Source organism: Phacochoerus africanus, chromosome 1, assembly GCF_016906955.1.
Source record: "Phacochoerus africanus isolate WHEZ1 chromosome 1, ROS_Pafr_v1, whole genome shotgun sequence".
NCBI classification, from domain to species: Eukaryota; Metazoa; Chordata; class Mammalia; order Artiodactyla; family Suidae; genus Phacochoerus; species Phacochoerus africanus.
This window is the reverse complement of record NC_062544.1, coordinates 162,513,269-162,538,558: the sequence shown is the minus strand read 5'-3', so window position 1 is coordinate 162,538,558 and position 25,290 is coordinate 162,513,269. Positions and strand designations below refer to the sequence as shown.

Sequence of the window (25,290 nt, the reverse complement as noted above, 5' to 3'; positions counted from 1 at the left end):
ACTGCTGGGATATGAGCCTTTCCACACATTACTCCCCAAAACTGTAAGTTTAGCAAGGAACACAAAGAAAATAATACATAAAATCATGCTTTCAGCATTACTAAAAGACAGAGATTACCACAAACTTCACAATACCCCGAAAGTTGAAAAATCAGCAATAAAGTCCACAAAGCTACTACTGGAACTCTGTTGCTGTGAATATGGACAGTGAATATGGTCAACAGAAGCTTAGCTGAAAAAGAGAAGGACAAAAAGAATGCAGACCAGCATATGTCCACATATAGACCTGTTCGTGAACATTTATATCAGTTTTCTTTTAACAGCCTAAAACTGGAAGCAATTCAAATGTCCATCAACTGGTGAATGGATAAACAAATTCCATACAAAGGAATACTATTCGTGAATAAAAAGAAATGATCTGGTCTCCAGTTCAAGGACAAGATAGAGTAGATACCTATCTCCCTCTTCTTCCCATTAAGTATAGCTAAAAACCCTGGATGCTACATATAAAATAAACATAAGAAAATTGAAAGGTTGAAGAAGGCAAGCCAATTAGAGAACTTGGGACCCAGGGAAAAGTGTAGCAGTGAATTCCCTGGGCTTTCTTACACTTTATGTATCTCAGACCGAGTGCTAGAGAAACCACCAACCCAGAAACACCAATGAACATGGACAAAAAATACCCTAAGAAGAGCCAGCTTTCTCATGCCAAAGGAACAGGAACAGGGCAGCTTAGCAAGACAGAAACAATTTTAAGACAGTAACCACCTACTCCAAACAAACACCATGAGAAACACTGTGGCTCTACCCTCAACCCCATTAACAAAGGCCAAAAGTTAAGGGGAAAGCCTGAACTTCTATCTTGGACAAGTTGTAATAACCTCCTTCTTCCCATGGTGTCAGCGGAGACTACATGGGGAGCCTGGATTTCCATCACCACCTAGTAACGATGAGGCACCCCCCTCTCTGCATGCCAGAGTAGTGTCAGACAAGGCTGAGTGGGAAGGAAGACTTTCACCACTTTCTAGGGATAACTAACTCCTCCCAACCAGAGTGTCAGTGGAGGCCACACTGAACACTGTCCTCTTCATCCCAGCCAGAGTGGTAACAGGAAGGAACGAAGAGGAGCCTGAACTACCACTTTCATTGAGCAGTAACAGGAAATCTTTTCATTCTTCCCCCAGGGAGGTATCAATGCCAGCTGAGTCAAGGACCTGGACTTCTATCTCTGACAGTAATGAATAGGGTCTCTTCTTTCCCCACCAGTGGAGTGTCAGAGAAGCCTGGCTAAAACAGAAGATTTTAATAAGATCCAGAGTCTCATAACATAATACCCAAAATGTCCAGGATAGAACTGAAAACCATTCACTACAGGAAAAAAAAATCCATCTCCAACTTAAATGAAAAAAGACAATCAGGAGATGATAACACTGAGATAACATGGATGTTGGACTTATGTAACAAAAAATGTGAAAGCAGCTATTGTAAAAATGATTTAATGAGCAATTATGAACACATCTGAAATAAATGAAAAAAACAGAAAGTTTGGGCAAAAAAGTAGTAAGTCTCAAAAAAAAAAAAACCTATAAAGAAGAACCAAATGGAAATTTTAGAACTCAACAATGTAATAACCAAAATAAAAATAACTCAATTCATGAGCTTATCAGTAGAATGTATACATCAGAGGAAAGAATCAGTGAACTTGAAGACAGAACAATAGAAATAACCCAATATGAACAACAAAGGGAAAACAGACCAAGATGGGAAAAAAGGGGCAGAGCCTCAGGGATGTGTGGGATAATAACAGACCTAATATTCATGCCACTGGAATCTCAAAAGGAAAAGAGAGAAAATTCACGGGGTACAGAGGATCTCTCTGCACTTTGCAATTTCCTCTAAATCTATGATTATCTCAAAGGTAAAAAAAGAAAAGAAAAAATCAAACTATCAAAGTTCAAATCCAGGCTCTACTCTCCCTATATGAACATGGGCTTATTTAACCAATTTTTTGTCATCTGTAAAGCAAGAACAACAGCATCTACCAAGTTATGACAAGAAATATCTAAAAAAGGATGAACTACTGAATTTTTTTTTTTTTCAGGGACACACCTGTGGCACATGGAGGTTCCCAGGCTAGGGGTCCAATCAGAGCTGTTGCTGCCGGCCTATGCCAGAGCCACAGCAACGCCAGATCTGAGCTGCGTCTGCAACCTACACCACAGCTCATCTCACCACAGCTAGATCCTTAACCCACTGAGCGAGGCCAGGGATTAAACCCACAACCTCATGGTTCCTAGTTTGATTCAGTTCCTCTGCGCCACGACGGGAATTCCTGAAATATTAATATAAGTGAATCTCAAAAAGCATTATACTAAGTAAAAGACACAAGAGATTAAATGTTATATAAATGTGTTCATATGACATTTTGGAAAAGGCAAAAACTATATGGACAGAATTCAGATCATGGTTGCCTAGAGTTGGATATAGGGAGAGAGGAATGAATGCATCTCTAAGTAAGGCCTTTTGGTATAGTGCTGACTTTTGAAGTCATCCTGATATGATACATATTCAAAAAATAAAAGCAAACCAACAGGAATGGGGGAAAACAACATTAAACTAAAGGCAAACACGCCAAATCAATCCAACTAACTATTTCAAATGTACAACACTACAAGATTAGCTTCTGGGTGATAAAAAATAAGTTGGGAGCAAAAGAGGAAAAAGGGAATTCAAAGCAGGTGAGAATCAATACTGGTAATGTCAAGGCACACATTTAGTTTTAGCCCCAACCTCCCTTATGCTCTGCTGTATTGCATCTATCAGAGTTTCCAGAAGCCCTCTACTAAGAAGCCTTTCCAACTCCTTCCTGCTAGGGAGTTGGACACATTTATCTGTGATTCTAGAACAACAAAATATCCATCATTTAACACATGTGGTTAATGACTTAATGACATATGTAACCTGGGTAGGCAAGATGTGAGAAAATAAAATGGAAATCAACTTAATAAAGGAATGGCATAGCAGAGTTCATTTCTTAAGTATTTAAAATAAGGAGCTGGATTAAGATTCAAAAAATACAAAATAGAGAATTATTTCTAGCTGATTTTGATAAAAGGAATATGCTTACTGTACAACAAGCTGCTGGCACACAGTTCCATTTTCTGTTATCAGTTCATTCAGTTTTAATTCAAGGTGAACTTTACCCTATAACGAAAAAAGAACACAAAATAAGAATCTATTTTACTGACAAAATATTAATTAAAGGTATGTACTTTTTCAAATGGCAGCCATAATATTCAGTTATCCACTAACTAAATAGTAGTAATCCTTAGCACATGGCTTTGTTCACATTAAGTACTTGTTAAATGACTACTAATCAAAAATGTAGATCAAAATCTGAAAAATAAGCAGTCAACTGCCTATATCAAACATCATATTCAAATCTAGAATGTTTTGCCCTGTTCAACCAATATTTATTTATCTCAATTATCATGGATTGAAAAGAAAGACAATACTTATGTTTTAGGAAAGTCTGAATTCAGCAAATTACAAGATGTAGAATGCTTTTTCCAGAAAAGATAATCAATAAGTATAGAGGCAGTATCATTGAAAGACAGAGAAATCATATAATTCTGAAACAATAAAACTAAAACTAAGTTGAATCTAGTAAGATTCTATTTGTCAACACTTTTTTCAAATAATGCAAGAGTTATGGAATATCTGTTACATTCTAAGAGGCACTGTGGGAATGGGTAGGAATCCACAGAAGTACAAAACACAGACAGTCACGGCTTATAAGAACTTGCAGGAATTCCTTGGTGGCTCAGCAAGTTAAGGATCCAGCCCTGTCACCAGGGTGGTTCAGGTCATTGCTGAGACGTGGGTTTTCATCCCTGGCCTGGGAACTTCTGCATGCCATGGGCAGCACAGCCAAAAAAACAAAACAAAACAAAAAGGAACTTGTAATCTAGTTGAGGAGACAATACACTATACAGCCAAGAGCAATGATGGGAAAATGGGATACTAAAAATGAAAATAAAGGAGTATTTTCTTAAACAGGCATTAATAAATGATTTTTTCAAAAACTCAGTAGTGTAAGTTTAAAGCAAACTATCAATTTCTTTTTTCTTTCTTTCTTTTTTTTTTTTTCCCCTCTTTTTAAGGCCCCACTTGTGGCATATGGAAGTTCCCAGGCTAGGGGTCAAATAAAAGCTGCAGCTGCCAGCCTATGCCACAGCCACAGCAATGTGAGATCCAAGCCACATCTGAGACCTATACCACAGCTCACGACAATACCAGATCCTTCATCCACTGAGCAAGGCCAGGAGTAGAACCCACATCTTCACAGATACTAGTTGGATTCATTACTCCTGAGCCAGAATGGGAACTCCTCAAACTTCTCAAGAAACAAAGGGTTAGGGACAATACCTTCTAGAGCTTGATATTTCTAACCTGCCACTGGTGATAAGCAATCCTAAACTGGTTAAGAATCAATGCTGGATTATCTTCACCCAGCTGACAAGACAAATTCCCATATTGCCAAGTGGAGATTTCAGGGGTATGATATCTAGGGACTAACAACTTAAGTAATTCAGAGGTAGGAAATTCATTAGCGGTAGCAAAGTTTATTATCTAGTAGTCACCATTGCTCTTTGGAAGAATCCCTTTTAGACATACACAGAAATCTAACCTCAATCAGCCTAATTTTAACCAGGAATTTTATACAAGAGTGATGCTGAGGTCCACTAACTACAAAGTTAAAGGTTAGAGAGATGAGCAATAAACATGGATGGGTCACAAAACAGAAGTCTGCACGAGAAAGCTAAGCTCTAAAAAACAAAGGCATCAGTGTCATAAAATTAGCAGTTAGGGAGTTCCCGTCGTGGCGCAGTGGTTAGCGAATCTGACTAGGAACCATGAGGTTGCGGGTTCGGTCCCTGCCCTTGCTCAGTGGGTTAACGATCCGGCGTTACCGTGAGCTGTGGTGTAGGTTGCAGACGCAGCTCGGATCCCGCGTTGCTGTGGCTCTGGCGTAGGCCGGTGGCTACAGCTCCGGTTCAACCCCTAGCCTGGGAACCTCCATATGCTGCGGGAGCGGCTCAAGAAATAGCAACAACAACAACAAAAAAGACAAAAGACAAAAAATAAATAAATAAATAAATAAAAATAAAATTAGCAGTTAGATGGAACTGGAACTATATCTAGCAAACCTTCCACTAAAGATCTAGGCATGAATATTTTATTTAATCATATACAATTTAAAAAATAGGTTTTTCATTAGTGAGCATTTAATATTCCCAGCCCCTTGCATTCTCAAGAGTGATCCTGAGAAGGTCCATGATATGTAGTAATTTATAATATTGCTCAACTATAATTCTGAATCCACGATTGCCGTCACACCAGCATCTGCATCACTTGACTAGTTAGTGAGCCTAGCCAACTGCACCGACGTTTACATCTCAAAGCAGTTATGTATGTATTTTATGGTAGAAACTGTATGTTAACAGGTACTCCCAAATGCTTCTCAAGGGATGCCTAGGCTCTACTCTACTTTTATTTATTTGTTTGTTTTTATGGCTGCACCCACGACTTATAGAAGTTCCTGGGCCAGGGACTGAATCTGAGCCAGAGTTACTACCTACACTGCGGCAGAGTGGATGGATCCTTTAACTCACCACGCTGGGTCAGGAAGTGAACCCGCACCTCCTGCTGCAGTCAGATTCTTAGCCCACTGAGCTATAGTACGAACTCCTACTCTACTTTTAAAATGATAAAAAAAAACTGTTACTATAGAGTAGAAAAAAAGTATAATTTTATTCACAACTAAAAATGATAGCACATACCAAGAAAAGACTAGAAATAAAAAAATATTTAATGGGGTTCTACCAGAAATCATTATCATTGAGTCAGAACCTACTGAGTATGCTCATCACTCCCACTGGCAGTTAAACCGAACATTCCTTTGGTGTTACTCCACAGTAATATAATTATGTTTTAAACTGGTCAAGAAAAGAGTAGGGACAGAACAAGCAGACACAAGACACATGCCAATAGGGTGGAACATTAAAATTAAAAAGCATTATGAATTAAATTAAGGAAACTATAATTTCTAAACTATAAATGCTACTTCATTATATGCTTTACCATAGAAATATGTACCTGATACTTAGTAAAAGAAACAAGTCACAAAATAGGGTGTGTAATACAATGCGAATTTGTAAAAAGAAAACACACTCTATTTATTACTACGTAAGATTACTACAAGGCCATCTACCAAAACACTGATATGACATTATCTTCAGTTGGTAGGATTTAAAAATGTTTTCTTTTTGTTCATCTAGATTTTTTAAGTTTCTACTACCAATGCATTTTGCTTTTTAGTAAATAAAAATAAGCAAACATTTTTTAAATTACTTAAAGCTACTTTTTAATTTTAGAAATGCCAATTTGTAAACATTTTAGAAAAATTATGTAGTATTCCTTACTATATTCACACTTATTTATGTAAGTAAAAGTTTAGTTTTACTTACATCTGTCGCATTTTATAAATTTAGACTGTAGCAAAACTTGTTTATTGGGAGAGGGGAGAGAAGAATATTTATGAGTTCAGCAAAGCATTTCCTAGTTTCCCCTGAACCCAGGGAAAGTGGCTAAGGATAGCCATAGATACAGTTCTGGCCAATGAGATGCAAACAGAAATTGATGGTAGGGCATCCAAAGAAGCTTGTTGAAAGGAATTCCCTAAATTCAGCAGTGGCCTGAAAGGCTAAGAAGCTTCCTCAAAACCTTCTAGAGTCTTGTGCAGGGCATGATAAAAATGGGAATCCAGGCCACCAAGATAGACTGGCCCTAGTAACACCCAGGCTTTCTGCTGGAAACTTTAAAGGCCTATGCCTGGGTAGTAAGGGTTAACAGATAGACCAGCCTTTACAAACACTGAAATCTAGCCTGGAATCAGCCAAATTCCTAATTGGATTAAAGTGATCTGCCTTTAACCTAACCACAAAATAAATCTTTTCTGGAGGAAGAAAAAAAGTACATTCCAGAACTTTAAATTATCCATAAAATATTTTATATTTCAATGTCCAACACACCATCAAAACTTACAAAGTATGTCATAAGACCAAAAAACAAAACAAAACGAAAAAAGAAACAAAAAACCTCCCCCAAAACAAAAACTGACAAAGAGCAGCAGATTCATAGGAGATGCACATGTTGGAGTTAACTGACAAGAGATTTGGGGGGGGGGGGGAGGGACAGAAAACAAAATGAGAAACTTATACCTCGAAACTATAAAATATGCCAAATGTAAAAATTAGAATCAAGCAATAAAATAACCAAAACGAACATGTATTTAACAGCAGATCTGCCACAGCTGAAAAAGGATTGGTGAAAATGGAGATACATGAGTCAGAGAAGGAGCGAGCATAAAAGACATATGAGACATGGTAAAAGGTTCTATTATTTATGTAATTGAAGTCCCAGAAAAGAGGAGAAAAGAAAGAACAAGGTGAGGGAAAAGATGAAGAGATAACTGTCTGGAATTTTCTTCAACTGAAGAAAGACATAAATGCACCTTAATGAATCGCCCTTAGGGACACCCACGTAGGATGAATATAAAGAAAACCACACAGTAAAACTGCTGAAACAGAAAATAAAGAGAAAATCCTAAGGGCAACTAGGAAAAACAAAACAAACAAACAAAAAAAACAGGCATTACTTACAAAGAAGTAACTGTTAAGATGCTGATAAGACATTATAATTTATGATAAAACAGCAAGGTAATCATGTTGGTCTACAACAGCTTTTTTATTACCCAACCTCCTAAGGAAGGTTCAGTAACAAAATAGTGTACCATTTATAAACATAAAAAAATAATGGAAGATCTGAACTAATATTCTATACTTTATTTGAAAATAAACCAAATTCTTGGAGGGCATTATTCTATATATATTTCATAGCATTAATTAGGTTGATATACACAATTATATCACATTAATTTATACTGGCAGGATATTTAGAAACTTATATTACTCTGGTACTGTTTGAAGGTTTATATGCTAACTTTATTTCAGTTAACTTTTATAAAAATTCACATAGAAAAATATGCGATTAATTTTCTAGTATGTATATTCTTGGTACCACATAGAAGACTAACACATCAATTTCTGCATACAGTTTGGGAAATTCAAGTGAATATAGGTATTTGGGCAAAACATAATGCACGTACTTAAAAACTTCATGAGTCTATTTTTTTTTTTAGTTTTTATCATAGAACATTAAATTTTAACAACCATTCCACATAGAAGAACTCAGTATGTTTCAAATGTTGAAAATTTGTCCTCATATGTAGGAAATTTCTAGATTTCTGACAGATTTTTTTAAATACAATAATTAACTCTAAATTACTTTGGACACATCTGCCTATCAGATGAAAAAATAAAGGTTTTACTTAATATCTCCTATTTATGGATGGATTTGTTCTTTCAAGAAGTATTTATTGTGATCTAGAATGGCTCATTCCTTTATTATTTCCTTTGTGTGTGTGTGTGTTTGTGTGTCTTTTTGTCTTTTTAGGGCTGCACCTGTGGCATTTAGAGATTCCCAAGCTAGGGGTCTAATCAGAGCTACAGCTGCCGGCCTACGCCACAGCCACAGCAACGCGGGATCCAAGCTGTGTCTGTGACCTACACCACAGCTCACAGCAACGCCAGATCCTTAATCCACTGAGCGAGGCCAGGGATTGAACCTGCAACCTCATGGTTACTAGTAGGATTCGTTAACCACTAAGCCACAACAGAAACTTCCCTTTATTATTTCATATTTACAAATTTACAAATGACATTTTTAAAATCAATCTGTAACCTTCACACTCATTATGTCTTCACTGGGCATGTAAAAAAACACCCTTACTTATGTATTATTAGTTATAATCACTGCATTTTTTAATGGTTGTTTTAAATAGGTAGGGCAGAAGCCATATTACCCCCAGCCAATAAAAAATACTTATAGGAGTTCCTGCAGTGGCACAATGGGTTAAGAATTCGACTGCACAGACTCAGGTTGCTGCTGAGGCAAAGGTATGATCCCCAGCCCAGCACAGAGGGTAAAAGGATCTGGTGTTGCCACAGCTGCTGTGTAGGTAGCTGCTGCAGCTCAGAGTCAGTCCCTGGCCTGGGCACTTCCATATGCCACAGGTGCAGGCATTTAAAAAAAAAATTATAAAACAATTGATAACTCATGGCATGATCCAGAAATTTAAGATACTCTTGTTGGTAAAGAGCTATTAACTAAGTAATTACATCAAAAGAATGTGATTGATGGTGCATCTGGATTTACTACTTGTACAAGTTGTGTGAGACAAACACCCTTAATTAGAGCACCAACTTCTCCATACGAGAGATTTGGTTTAATCACTCTTATGTAAAGGCATGCTTTTTATTGTTGCACCTAAAAAATAAGAAAAAATAAAGTCTGCTGTGAGTTCCAGGACCAAATAGCTAAAAGCATGGCTGCAGATCACCTAAGCCAAAAAATTTATAGGAAGGGGCACCAACACAACCCATATTATCTTCACTTACATAGCAAATAAAATGGAGAAAAAATATCAAGTGAAGTAGGATGATAACCAGGAGCAGAAACCAAAGAAGAGAATGCTTCAAAAAAGAGGGAGTGGTCAGTAATATCAAAGCCGCTGAGAGATCATGCAAGGAGGACTAAAAAATGTCCACTAGATTTAGGAACATGGTATTATGGTACATTAGCGAGAGGTGTCTGTGCTCCCCCTCCAACCCACTATGGGATTTGAAGGCGGATTAGAGTGGGTTGAGAAAAGAATAGTTCAAACCACACTGCAAAACAAAGAAAAAAAAGAAGAAAAACAAAAGTGTAGAAAAATGCACTCATGAAATACTATCTTCTTGAATGTTTAAAAAGAAAACTAAAAATAATTAACAGTAACAGCAACAAAAAAGCATCTGGGAAACAATTCAAGGTAAGAAGTTACTCTTTGTAACAATTTTTGAACTATTTTGGTATAAACCCCATCTTACTACTACTATGGAATCTTTTCATTTGAGGGCTAAATTATGTTTCTGCACGTTACTTGCCTAGAACTTCAGAACTGAAGGGAATCCTACATGCTAAAATTCTTGTGTCACAGTTGAAAATCTTCAGACAGTAACAGGCTAGCAACACTTTTGGGTCCAAATGCCAATTAGAGCTGGGAAATCAAACATCTTACCCTCTGAAGTAGGGATACCAATCGTTTCCTCTACCCAAACCCCTTTCTTAGGGGGAATGCCTACACAAAGCCCCAGAACTTTACTACTCAATCATATCAAAGTAGACTGCAGTGGGCATGTGACCCAAGTTTGGCCAAATTTTCTCTCTAAAATGTGGCAAAGAAGCGAGTAGACCTTAGAGGCTGAGGGGGTCTTATGGTCAAGTAGGCTCAAAGACTCATGCAGCATTTTTTTTTGGCTGTCAACAAGAGAGTAGATTTATAGAGAGAAGCAGAGGGAGACATGTAGTCTCATCAGACACACAAAAAGAATACAATGGCATCTCATCATTAAACAATGTCTTTTTCTTTTCCTTTCTTTCTGCAAAGTGAAATTATTAAAACTAGAGGGAAAGAGAAAATATTAACTATTCATTTTACAGAATAAAAGGGAAATAAAAAAATTATTTAAACAGTGAGCATTTATACTCAATGAGCACGTAAGTAGGCAGAAATGAATGAATGGGTCTCAGTTTCTATGTGCCTCCTGCACTCCTGCAGTATCTACAACCCTACTGAATAGAAGTATGTACACACACACACACACACATATTTTTTTGGTCTTTTTAGAGCCGCACTTGAGGCATATGGACGTTCCCAGGCAACACCAGATCTGAGCCACGTCTGCGACCTACACCACAGCTCACGGCAACACCAGATCCTTAATCCACTGATGCAAGGCCAGGGACCGAACCTGCATCCTCATGGATGGTAGTCAGATTCATTTCCATTGAGCCATGACAAGAACTCCTGAAAGTCTAAAGATACAGTGTATGTGTTTTTCATTCACCATGGCACCAAATGCAAGCCAGCTATTTTATGTAGTGGTCAAGCAAAACCAAACAAACCACCTAATATTTTAGTGTACTTTTAAAAAATTATTTTGACTATGTGAGCTATTATCTAGTCTATTATAGTAAGAACCTGACCTCCGCTTAAGATGCAGCTTTGCCATAAATGCCTGACAACTTTCTCACTCTCACTGCCCAGAATGAAGTTCCTGTAATTATACTCCAACAAACTACCTGGGAACTTTCTAATGTCCCTCTCTTTTTCTTCGAGTTAATCTGGGTATGTTTCTGTGTCTTATACTCAAGATGTTTCCTAAGTGATTCTCCTAATAATTGATGTTGAAGCCTTTTTATGACCAACAGTGCAGAATAGTGAAAGGCAGTATAGTATGGTGGTTAGGAGTTGTAGAATCAGACAAGCTCTCAACATTTAAGAGTTTATCATTTAACAGTCTTGTGACTTTGCCTATGTCATTTAACCGACAAATGCAGAAACCCATTTTCTACATTTGTACCTACATCTCATAATGCTAATCTGAACATTAAGTGAGATAATGTATATTAAGTACTTAGTACTGTGCTTGGTATATACTGTTATAATTACTCAAAGTAATTACTAGATTAAATTCCTGCTGAACTCAATCTCAGAGCTTTCTCCTATTGCTCCATTAATTGCTCTTATTTCCATGATATTTTGTAAAGTTTTATAAAACTTATGCAACTAATTTATTAACAAAGCAGGATTTGTATGAATCAGACTGCTTTTCTATCTTTTTTTAAACTCATAAGGTTAATATAATATTTCAAGATCAGTTTTGTGGCCAAACAACAATATTCCCAATGGTACCATATTAATGTGAAAAGTATGCACCCCACCCACCCTCTAAAGTACTCTTCCTTCTAAAATTTATTTTAAAATAGTAATGGATTTTACAAGTTAAGTATAATTTTTTTTTTTTTTTTGCTTTTTAGGGCTGCACTTGTGGCATATAGAGGTTCCCAGGCTAGGGGTCGAATCAGAGCTACAACTGCCGGCCACAGCTACAGCCACAGCAATGCGGAATGGAGCTGCATCTGTGACCTACACCACAGCTCATTGGAATGATGGATCCTTAACCCACTGAGCGAGGTCAGGGATCGAACCAACATCCTCATGAATACTAGTCAGATTCATTTCTGTTGCATCACAAGAGGAATTCCCAAAAGTTAAGTATAATTTAAGACAAAAGTAACTGTAAAGGTTAGTAATTCATGGTCATGAAAATAACTTGTGGCAAATAAAAACTATTATCATAACTAACAGTTAAATGCTGTTTATAGATTTTCATGTTTCAGACATAAGTTTCACAAATACCATCAAATAAAAAGCCTGTTACCCAGTACTGATCTCCAATAATTACATAAAGAGTATTCTAGGAGTTCCCTGGTAGCCTCATGGGTTAAGGACCTGATGTTGTCACTGTTGTGGTCTGGATTTGATTCCCAGCCTGGGAACTTCCACATGTCATGGACATGGCAAAAAAAAAAAAAAAAAAAAGAGTATGGCAATTTCTACCTTTGGAAAACAAGTCCCTTAAATCCTTTAGCAAATTACACTGGCCATAAGAAAAAGAATGGACTTTAATAAACTACATCTTCGAATCCTCAAATTTCACTTTAGACAAAATTCTCAAAAGCCTTTTCTTATCTTCCTTTTTTATTACAACTATTAAAAGAAAAACTAGCACTTCAAACTTTGTCTACATTTTGGAAAAAGCATATTAGGGAAATACAAACCTGAGTGCCTGGTGGTAAACAGATAGTACAGCTATTAAAAGCTTTAAAAATACTCTTGAAGGTATTTCTCTTAATTTACACAATCGCCTGAGTCAACATCGCAACTTTCATTCCCATTTTATAGAAATAAAATTTAAGGTTATAAAAATAACTACATATGAAAATTAGGACCTAAATTTTTAGATTTCTAGTTTAAAATCTTTTCCACTTCATCACATTATCTCTCACCTCGATCATTCACCATACAGTATAACTGAGATAGGAATAAGAGTTATCATCAAAAGGAAAGAAAAGAACATTAAAATGGGGTAGAGTGAAAAAAAAGGATAAGTTTTAATTATATTTTGTACTTAAAAGAAGTGGTTTTTGCAAACAAATAATTTTTTTGAGAATTTAATCAAACAATGCTTGAGAGATTATGAGGAAATAGAAACACAGGCACTTTATTTGCAAATATCTGTGGGTGGGTGTGCAGTGCTTTTTTCTTGTCTTAAACTTCTGTTTGAGTCACAGTGGCAAATTATAACTTCTTTTAGAGAGGAAGAATTCTGCTTGCAGTTATGCCCTCGGGAAATGGTTTCACAATCCTTAACATATTATATAAATAAATAGAGTTACAAAAAAAGGATTCCTTTTAGATAGAAATAACAATTTCTAAGAGCAACTCAGACTTTTCAGAATCAAGTTAGCTACTCGCACACGGATTCGTTAAGACTTCTTATTTTGGCAAATGGAAAGAAGAGCTTTAAGCAAGAGTAATGATACCCTTTCAAATAAAAACAAAGGTGAACAACAGGAAGGGTGGGTGGGTATGGGAATGAAGGCTCTGCATGGTGGGCTCAAGCATGGCTGGAACAAATAACATCTTCCCAAGTTTAGTTTATTAGAGGGTAAAGAGAGCATCCTTGTCAGAGCAGACAAAATCATAGACTTCTAAGGCTCCTCCTTAAAGTCAGAGTTAAAAAGCATATCTTTTCCCTTAAAATTTTTTCCCCAACTTAAGAAAATGAGTAATTTACTACTGCGACTCAAACAAAAGAACTAAGGCAGGGGGAAAAAAATGTCTTTCAAATACCCACAGGTGCACATACACGTGCATTCTTCTTCTTTTTTTTTTTTTTTAACTCTTGATCACAGAGTCTTTATTTTATTTTTATGGCTGCACCTGCAGCATATGGAAGTTCCCAGGCCAGGGACTGAATCTACACCTCCACAGTGACCTGAGCTATTGCAGTCAGATTCTTAACCCACTGCACCACAGTGGGAACTCCATGGAGTCTTTATATTTATGTTATGTTATTTTTGGCCATGCCCGTGGCATGCAAAAGTTCCCGGGCCAGGGATGAAACCCACACCACAGCAGTGACAACACCAGATCCTTTACCCACTGAGTCACCAGGGAACTCCACACATGCATTATTCTTGATTTCACGTGGTAAGGCATTTCCTTCCAGACATATATATATGTCTATATCTATATCTATATAGATATAGCCAGATCTATATCTACATCTATAAATATATCATCTAGAGGTCTATAATACTCGGTGTCAGAATTTAAAATAAGCTATGATAAGCTCTCCCTATAGTAACTTGTATAATCAATTCATTTTTCACTCATTTTCTGTGTGTGATAATCTCTTCCACCACTTAGGCCTTAATATTTACCTGAACCTCTGAATTGGAATCAATAGGCTGTAGTGAAAACCAAGTTTCTTTACCACTGTGGTTACACAGGTCTTCTTTTTTGATGGCTACTTTTCCTATAAGAAATAAGTAAAATAATATGAGGAAACATACTCTGCATAATCATTAGCACTGTTACATATAATACTTTCTAGGAAACATTTTAATAAGATTATTTGTATCTGTGGATATTAAAAAATCAGTTTTTATAAAGCATTTTTCCATATCTCAAAGAATGAAAAAGTGCTTCATTTCCCTATACCCCTTGGCAGACCCTTCTCTGGGCCATTTTGAATCAGGACATTAGACCAAAACTCAGTTGTATTTACATGCAACGGTGTTTTTAGTACTTACTCAGGTTCATGTTTTCACCCAGAGTACATTCAGTATGAAAAGCAATGTACAATGATAGTATAAACTAGTCCTCCCAATTCTTTAATGCTCCATGAATAAACCATATGTTCCATGTGAGCAGACATATCTGCATTTAATCAGAATTTTATAAGCTCCAATTAACAGAAAATAAAAACAATATATCACTAGTAATATTGAAAACTGACTTGAAATTATAAGATTAAAATAAGTTTATTAAAAAATCTGCTTTAAAACAAAACATTGTAAACACTGCTTACGCTGCTTTAATGCATACCAAAAAGAAAAACCACAAAGCAGTTCCCTAAAGAGTTTCCACCTCTCAGAGAAAGATACAGTACAATGAACAAAGTAGTATGAGAGGAAGAAACAGAAATGTTCTTATTATAATGAAGTATTTGCCATGTTGGTACAAAGCATTTCCTTCCTCAATTCAAGTTTTAAGAAGTAGACATAGTTTTGCATATGACCAACAATTTACTCCAAGATTCAACACAAACGCTTCGACAAAGGATAAAGTAAAAAATAGTTTGCTATTTTATCAAATAAGAACTTTCATTTTAAGTGTCCTAATTAAACTTTGTACCCTCTCATTTATGGCTCACTTTGGTCTTTTAGTTCAACATTTGAAAACTTTTAGAAAACAGTTTTAAAAAAAAATTGGTTAAGATACATCAATTTTTGTGTTTCAGGTAAAAAAAAAAAAAAAAGGCATAACAGGAAAACAAACAGAAATAACGTCTTTAAAATTCTACTCTGGGGGAGTTCCCATCGTGGCGCAGTGGTTAACGAATCCGACTAGGAACCATGAGGTTGCGGGTTCGATCCCTGCCCTTGCTCAGTGGGTTAACGATCCGGCGTTGCCGTGAGCTATGGTGTAGGTTGCAGATGCAACTCGGATCCTGAGTTGCTGTGGTTCTGGCGTAAGCCTGTGTCTACAGCTCCGATTCGACTCCTAGCCTGGGAACCTCCATATGCCACAGGAGCGGCCCAAGAAATGGCAAAAAGACAAAAAATAAAATAAAATAAAATTTTACTCTGGAATTAAGATAGTGGTAATGGCAGTATAACTCTGTGAATATACTAAACGCCCCTGCATGGTCCACTTTAAGAGAGATTTGCAACATGTGAATCACATAGCAATAAAGCTGTTATTTAAAAGTTTAATCATAAGACCCTTATTCTAATATTTCTAGGAGTTTTAGTTTTATACATAATTAATAAATATGTGTGTATAAGACATATACATAATGTACAGTACACACCAATCACTAAAGCAAGCCCCAACTTAAGAAAGGGTTTTTTTTAGGAGTTCCCATTGTGGCTCAGCAGTAACAAACCCAGCTGGTACCCATGAGGATGGAGGCTCAATCCCTGGCATTGCTCAGATAAGGATCTGGCATTGCCAAGAGTTGTGGTGTAGGTCACAGATACAACTCGGATCCTGCATTGCTGTGGCTATGGTGTAGGCTGGCAGTGACAGTTTTGACTGGACCACTAGCCTGGGAACTTCCATATGCTGCAGGTGCAGCCCTAAAAAGACCAAAAAAAAAAGTTTTTTTAAAAAAAGTTTATTTGGGAGTTCCCGTCGTGGCTCAGTGGTTACTGAATCCGACTAGGAACCATGAGGTTGCGGGTTCCATCCCTGGCCTTGCTCAGTGGGTTAAGGATCCGGCATTGCCGTGAGCTGTGGTGTAGGTCACAGACTCGGCTGGGATCCCACATTGCTGTGGCTTCGGCGTAGGCTGGCGGCTACAGCTCCAATTAGACCCCCAGCCTGGGGACCTCCATGTGCCACAGGTGCAGCCCTAAAAGGACAAAAAGAGAAAAAAAATAGTAATAAATAAATAAATAGTTTATTTGGAAGCTTACTGGTTTGATTTATTTACTCATTCAACAAATAATCACAGTGGCATTGTATTTTAAATAGTGAATTAATTTCCAGGCTTTCTTAACCAAAGTCTATTTAACCATAATGCTTCTAAAAACTAAAGTAGGCATCTACCTGTTCTACTTTATGACTCAACTCGGATCACTGGAAATACATCTTTGTCACAAGTGCCTTCTCAAACGAGAATCCTCTTAGTTCACATGTTAAAAAAAAAAAAATCCAGGGAGTTCCCTTCTTGGCTCAGTGGTTAACAAATCCAACTAGGAACCACGAGATTGTGGGTTTGATCCCTGGCCTCGCTCAATGGGTTAAGGATCCAGCGCTGTCATGAGCTGTGGTGTAGGTTGCAGACACGGCTCAGATCCCACGTTGCTATAGCTCTGGCATAGGCCGGTGGCTACAGCTCCAATTAGACTCCTAGCCTGGGAACCTCCATATGCCATGGGTGTGGCCCTAGAAAAGATTAAAAAAAAAAAAAAGAAAGAAAAAATCCCAAAAGCAAGGACCCTCTTCCTCCTATTTCATGTTTTATATATCCATTGTACTCACTGTCACAAAGAATTTGAATGGTTTTTATTCTCTGAGAGGGAAACCCTTTTCTGACTAGCTGCATAAATAAGCCATTTGTAAATTGAGAAAAACCTGCAACTTTATTTCTTATTTTATTTATTTCTTATCAAGTTCTTTTACAATGCCAGTTTCTAAAATGTAAAGATTTAGCTGCATGAGACTAATCAGGCTGCAGAAGCAGGGAAAAGCAAAGGATCTCAAGAAGTCAGAGAAACTGACAAAGAACGACAGAGAAAAATGAAAAATGTTTGAAGTCATTAGGTATTAGGATACCTGCAACATGTTCAGTACTTCATTCAGCAATACAATATATGAAAAAGCAATATATGTCACCTGCTCTAGGCAATCAGCCCTAGAAAGGGGGAAGAAGGAAGGGAAAATTAATAATGAATGAATGAGAAAGGTGGGAGGGTAAAGGGGAAGGGAACTCAGAGGAGGAAGAGAGGAACAGGGAAGGAAGGAACAAGTTTCTGGAATACAAATAAGACTAAAAATATTGTTCATCAGTTTTATTCATTGTGAACTATCCTTAGTTAAACAGGTTAGATGGCAGCTATCAAATATAAAAGGTAGGCAGCCTGATACAGTGTGAAGAGAACTGAACTGAAAATCCAGCATTTACTGAACATTTACCAAGTAGTACACATTCTTACACATTTTGTTTAATCTTCACAACAATCTTGGGGGTAGAGAGTATATTACAGATGAAAAAAGCTTAATAATATATAAAAACTCACCCACCAACAAGTGCCAAAGCCAGATTTCAAAACCAAGTTACATCTGTTTGTGTTTCTTCCAACACAGACTAATTCCACAGCCTAGTGTCAATTCTATTACTTATTAGCTGTGTGATCTTGGGAGATTTATTTAAACTCTACATGTCATTTACTTCCTGTGTATTTAAAACAACTCTCAGCCCTAAGGAAAACCTATTCTTGCCTCTAATCGTCTCTAAAATTGTTTTAGTTTAATGTTCACTATTTTAAACACATTTAACTCATTGTTTTATTAGCTATGAGATTACCAACATCAAAAATAAACAAACAAATAAATACACAATCAACCAGCCAACCCAGAAAGATACACCCATTATTTAAAGTTTCCATTTCATTTCCCCACTGTCCTGACAAACTCAGAGACAGAAAAAGCTTAGACCACATATATACACATAAACACACCAAATACTATATTAGTTCCTTAAAATGAGACAAGGAGAGGAATACAAAAGGAAATGAAGGAACTGTGGACCAAGAAAACATCTCTGTTGGTCTCTAAGTTAAAAAAAAAAAACTATTCTTAGCTTTCCAGTACCACTCCTAAGCAGCATTTTCTTACCATCTGTAAATAACACATTATATTAGGGCCCCATTTTTAGACACAACATAATCTTAGAAATTCCACGCTGATACAGATCATCACCTAGCAAACTCTTGATGGCCCTGTTCCTACTTGGCCACTGGTAGAAACAGCTCAAAGGGTAGATAAAGGTAGTAGTAAGTGTGACTGCCTATACAACATGAAATAGAGACAGGGACTGAACAAATCCTGGCAGATATCAACAACAGCAGTTCAGTCAATGAATACACTTAGATACTTTAATGTAGAAGGTTCTGGTCTTTGTGGTAGATTGGTATATTAATGGCTTCCAATAAATCATACTTCCTTGGTCTATGCCATTGTGTGGTCCCCTCCAGCACTGACTCTGGCTTTAGCCATGCCATTTCCTTCTGCCAATTAGACATCAGCAAATGTAATGCAAGTGGTCTTAATAAGCACATATGCAAGTAGGGCTTAACCTCCTTTCCACCAACACCATGTGGAAAGGAAGGCCCAGATAATAGCACCAGCTGTCAGACACATGGGTCAGACCGTTCAGCTCAATCTCCCAGGTAACTGAACATTAGTGACCCCTGGTGAAACTAGCAGAAGAATCAGTTTGTTGAGCTTGGTAAAATGACAACCCGCAGGATCATGAGCAAATATATGACTGATGAATTAAGCCACTCAATATGGGAATGGTTTGTTAGGTAGCAATAGATAACCGATACAGTCCCTGTGCAAACAGACATCAAAGTGTAGTCTTAGGCAATTTTTAAACAATAGGTTTTACTTTAGAGGTAAATGCCAGGAGAAATTACAATTCAAAGGGTGGAAAAACACCTTAGCTACATCAAACCCAAACTTATTTTATAGGTGAACAAGGCCTAAGAAGGTAGAGTGACTTGTTTAAGGTCACAAAGCCAGTTAGGGATAGAGCCATGAATGGAATTCAGGTCTCTGATATCCTAGTGAAATTCTCTTATCTCATCACAAGTAAGAAGGAAGAAAAACAAGTTAACCATTCTACATAGTTTAATTGTTTGAGCCTAGATTCCTCTGAAAATTAAAATAACTAGAAAATACACTTTAGGAAATTAAATATATATATGTCTTAATTTTAATATTATTAGAATCCTCACTGGAAATGGAATTTTATTCTTTTTTTTGTTTTGTTTTATCTCGTTTTTGTCTCTTTAGGGTCCCACCCACTGCATATGGAAGTTCCCAGGCTAGGGGTTGAATGGGAACTGTAGCCACCAGCCTACACCACAGCCACAGTAACATGGGATCTGAGCCACATATGCCACATGGCAAAGCTGTGGGTTAAGGAACCCACTGAGCAAGGCCAGGGATCGAACCTGCATCCTCAAGTATACTCGTTGGGTTCGTTACCATTAAGTCACAACAGGAACTCCCTGGAATTTTATTCTTACATCAAGTTTTTCTCACTTAAAATTTCTCATTTTCTCTCATTTTTTTCTTTGTCTTCATTTTAAAAGTCATTATACCTTAGGACAATATATTAAACAGTAAAAGACTTTTAGACTTTTAGAGACTTAATTTTACAGTTTCCTATCTTTTTATAGCATGGTTCCTATGTCTCAAGTTTTTAATTAATCCACAATTAAACTTCATACTAACTGTTCCTAGCATATAAAGATGTCTAATATGAAAAATTATGCGCCATATTAATAACATATTAATACTTCCAGGAAGGGGACTGGGAGGGAGTCAGTGACCAAGATTACTTATTGGTAATACCATAACTTTAAAATTTTTAACAAAATGAAAAATATCCATATATTACTTATACAATTAAAAATAAAAACCGGGAGTTCCCACTGTGGCTCAGCGGAAATGTATTAGCCTAGTATCCATGAGGATGCAGGTTCAATCCCCAGCCTCACTTAGTGGGTTGGCGATCCAGCGTTGCTATGAGCTGCAGTGTAGGTCACAGATGTAGCTCAGAGCCTATGTTACTGTGGCTGTGGCGTAGGCTGGAAGCTGTAGCTCCAACTGGACCCCAAGCCTGGGAATTTCCATATGGTACGGGCACAGTCCTAAAAATACAAAAATTAAAAAAAATTTTTTAATTTAAAAACATTTTAAAAATAAAAATAAAAACCAAAGAAGCTCTTAAAAGCTATTCAACCAGTACATGTTCTTAGATCTTCTTAAGTTTCAACAATGGCTCTCTCAACTGAAATTCCATTCCCCGAAAATCCTATGGCACTGTTTAACCTATAACTGGCCAAGTCAGAATGATAAAATAGTTGAGGGAACTCAATTTCTATAACTCAAAAATTTTTTTAAAAACCTAACTTTATGAGTTAATGAAAATATGATAATCTACAAAGTGTAAAAACTTATAAATGAAAATACCAAGACTTTTTCCAACTTTAAAGACTACATACATATTGTGTTTAATAATAACTCCTCTCTGTAAAAAGGAAAAACAATTTCTACTAAATGTAGAAATTTTATTTCTTAATAAGAATAAACTTTTTTTTAAGTTCCCATGCCAAGTTACTGCCTTCTAATACCACTCCACAAAGGATTGATTTTTACTTAAATTAATTTTTACTTTAAAAAACAAAACTTTTGGAAATCATAGTTACAACCTCAACTAAAGGCCTTTTCAAGAAAAACTATATATGAAGTTCCAGTTGTGGCTCAGTGGGTTAAAGACCCAACATTGCCTCTGTGAGGATGTGGGTTTGATTCTAGACCTCACTCAGAGGGTTAAGGATCCAGCACTGCCAAGAGTTGTGGTATAGATCACAGATGTGGCTCAGATCTGGTGTTGCCATGGCTATGGCGTAGGCCTCGTCTGTAGCTCCAATTAAACCTCTAGCCCAGGAACTCCCATATGCTGCAGATGCAGCCATTAAAAGGAAAAAAAAAGGAATACTATATGATGACTATGGGTAAATATACAATGAAAATTACAAAACATTTTCTTAAAAAGTCATGATAGTCAATCAAAGATACATACTCTCAAGGGTATCTCAAGGGTATTAGTATCACTAATACTCACAAAGAGCCTCTATCTAATCTTTACCCTACTCTGCCTCTCTCTAGTTTTGCCATTAAAAGAGCTCCTTGGAGTTCCCTGGTATCTCAGCAGTTTAAGGATCCAGCATTGTCACTGCTGTGGCAAGGGTTCAATCCCTGGCCCAGGGAATTTTTGTATGCTGCAGGAGCAGAAAAAAAAAAAAAAAAAATTTCCTTGCCTTCTGAGATATTCATCTCTCCTACCTCTCTTCCAACCTTCCTGACAAACTTCATCAATCGTCCTGGAAGCCTCATGTTCCCTGCAACCCTCTCGTAACTGTTCCCGAGATAATTTCATTCACCCCATCAAAGGCTTCATGTATCACTTAATACTAACAACTCTCAAATCTACATTTCCACATCAAATGCAGATCTTTTCTCTGAGCTTCAGTTCTGTATTTCCAATAGTGAACCAACAGGTCTACCAAGATACTCCCCAGGTAATACAAGTTTATTAGCAACACACTCTAACCAACTGAGCTAACCGGCCATCTAGGTAATACAAGTTTAACCTGTCTGAAATCAGTCACCCTCTCCCTTTCCATCCTCCACTCAAAACTGAATGCTCCTTATCTCAGTGACAGCCATAGAAACAATACCATTTTCAACTCATTCCTTTCTTACATCCCCTTTATTCCTTAGTCCCTAAATCCTATCAGAAGCTACTCCTCTGTAGTACATTCCCTCATTTGCATTTCTACTGCCATTGCCCTATTCATTTCATTTGATAATTGTCTCCTTGCTTCTAATCTCTCTTGATTCTAAACCATAAACTGTAGACGGCACATTTAAAATATATGTATATACGGAGTTCCCGTCATGGCTTAGAGCAAACGAATCTGACTAGTATCCATGAAGATGCAGGTTTGATCCCTGACCTCACTCAGTGGGTTAAGGACCCAGGGTTGCAATGAGCTGTGATGTAGGTTGCAGAAATGGCTCAGATCTAGCGTTGCTGTAGCTGTGGCTGTGACCTGGGCCAGGAGCTACAGCTCTGATTTGACCCCTAGCCTGGGAACCACCATATGCCACAGGTGTGGCCCTAAAACGACTATATATATATAAGTGTATATCTATATATGTGTATATACTTCAAAAATAAATGTGTGTGTATATATATATAGTTATATAGTACATGTGTACTATTGTATACTACAGTACTATTATACTAGTATAATAGAGTATGTGTATATATATTCTATATACTATATAAACTATATAGTTATATGTTATATAATATCTATATTATATACTATATAGTTATGTGCTATATTTGCATACACTATATAGTGTGTGTGTATATATATATATACTTTAAATATGTAATCTATAGACACTGAATTTGTAGTTTGAAAGTTACTGTTTAGACCACAAGAAGTTATTAAACTACCAAAGTATTTTGTATATATAGTTATATATAATTTTTAAAAGGTTGCTCATTCCTAAAAGGCTCAAAACTACTGTCTACAGGATAAAGTCCAAATTCCTCAGCACAGCTTTTAGAGCCCACCACAATTTGGCCCAATTTATATTCCCGGATTCACCTTCTACCACCCTCTTCCTAACTAATTTATATATTCCAGCAGATATACCACAAACATGACTCACTTTTTCTTCTCTGCTTCTGCTAATCTCTATTATCTTGAAACTTCTTCCTTTTCCTACCTCTGTTAATCCTCCACCACACAAAATTTATTCTTCTTTCCTCTGTGCTCCCAAGTACTTTGTTCCTACCTCCAGCACAGACCCTTTTAATATGTGAGTATTAGAGTACACATCTGCCTAATGACCTGGGAGCAACCTGAATCTCACTCATCTTATTATTCCCATCTTTTGTATGCCACACAGAAGTGTTTGCTTAACCAAACTGAGGATGGAGCCTCGGGGGTACTCCCTGATTAAGGGTTTGCTAGAAAAAGAAAAGACTAAAAGAGGAAGTCAGAAGACAACTAGGAAAATACAATGTCATTAAACTGCCTTTTCTTGACTTTCAACAAGCTGAAATGGCAATCCAAAGAGTGTAATGTGACATAGAAGTAGATGAGGTGGAAAACTATGAAAATGCCTTTTGTAACAGAGAAAAAGTATTTGTTATGCATTTAACTGACAAAAGTTAACATATTTATCAAACATGGATGCATAGAATAAATAAAAAAAGTCCATCTAAAAGAAAAATAGGCAAAAGAATTAACAATTCATAGAAAAAAATGTAAAAGACCAATAAATATATGAAAAGTTCTCCAAATTCACTAATAATCAGAAAATACAAGTTGATAAAATGCTACTTTTACCTATTGAATTGAAAAAAATTTTTCAATGATAATATCCAAGAATGACCAGTGTATGGTGAAATGATTATGCCCATGCCATATTTGGGGGACTGTAAATTAGTACAATGTCTTTGGGAGCTGATATAAGAAAACATATGTAGAGAGAAAAAAAACTTAAAAATATGCAGACCCAAAGCTCCCACTGTAGCACAACAGGATCAGCAGTGTCTTGGGAGAGCTGGTATGCAGGTCTGATCCCAGCCCCAGCACAGTGGGTTAATAAGGATCCATGTTGCCACAGCTGCAGTTTAGTTCATGGCTATGGCTCGTAGCTGATTCTCAACCCTGAAGCTCCATATGCCATGGGGCAGCCAAAAAAAAAAAAAAATGCAGACCCTTTGGCTCAGTATTTTCACTTCTAAGTATTTATACTAGAAAAAAAGACACACAAAAATTTATGCAGAAGGATGTTCAGAGCAACACTATTTAGAGTAACAAAAATCAGGAACCATAAATATCCAACAAGAAAAGAGTGGTTAAAATAATACATTCCTATAGGGATGGGTTATTTAAAAAAAAAAATGCGACTTTTAAAAAATGTATGTAATGTCATGGGAAAAGTATCATTAAGTGATATTAGGTGAAAAAGTCAAAAAACTGAATAAAATGCATCAAATAAAGACAAGGAAGAAACATACACATTATTAACTGCAGCTATTCTTATGCAGGGTCACTACCAGTCCCCAAGAACACAGTAATTTTGTAATTAAGGAAAAAAATTATTGTTTTCAAAAGGTTACTTTTTCTGTTCTTTTTTTAAAATGATTTTTATTTTTTTCATCATAGCTGGTTTACACTGTTCTGTCAATTTTCTACTGTAGAGCAAGGTGACCCAGTCACACATACATATTTACAATCTTTTTCTCATATTATCATGCTCCATCATAAGTGACTAGATATAGTTCCCAGTGCTACTTTTTCTGTTCTAAAATGATTTTGGCAAATGTCAGAAAAAGTTTGTCAGAAAAATGAAGAAGCCAGATTCGAGATTTAAAAAGAAATGACCAGTAAGCAGAAAAATACAGACCATTTGTTAAGGCATTCAATAATGAAAGCAGAAACAAGTTAGATGGTAGTTAGGAGGTCAAAGTCAAATGAAGCTTAATCATTTAAACCATGGGAAACAAGCATTTTCCAAATCAGAAAAGAGAGACAGAGATGATGAAATTTAGGACACAAAAAAGGGAGAATATACATGTAAATTACAGGCCTCTACCT

At 36.6% G+C, this 25,290-nt stretch overlaps 1 protein-coding gene across 4 annotated transcripts in view; it reads right to left on the bottom strand.

The window, feature by feature from the left end:
- The window catches only part of RASA2 (RAS p21 protein activator 2), a 120,214-nt gene that overhangs the window by 61,341 nt on the left and 33,583 nt on the right, over nucleotides 1–25,290 (bottom strand). For all 4 annotated transcript variants that reach the window (XM_047783628.1, XM_047783636.1, XM_047783654.1 and 1 more), the window contains exons 4-5: nucleotides 14,518–14,612; nucleotides 3,128–3,204 (exon numbers count right to left, since the gene is read on the bottom strand). In XM_047783628.1, the coding sequence (XP_047639584.1) occupies nucleotides 3,128–3,204; nucleotides 14,518–14,612 (172 nt within the window). The remainder of the gene's footprint in view (nucleotides 1–3,127; nucleotides 3,205–14,517; nucleotides 14,613–25,290) is intronic.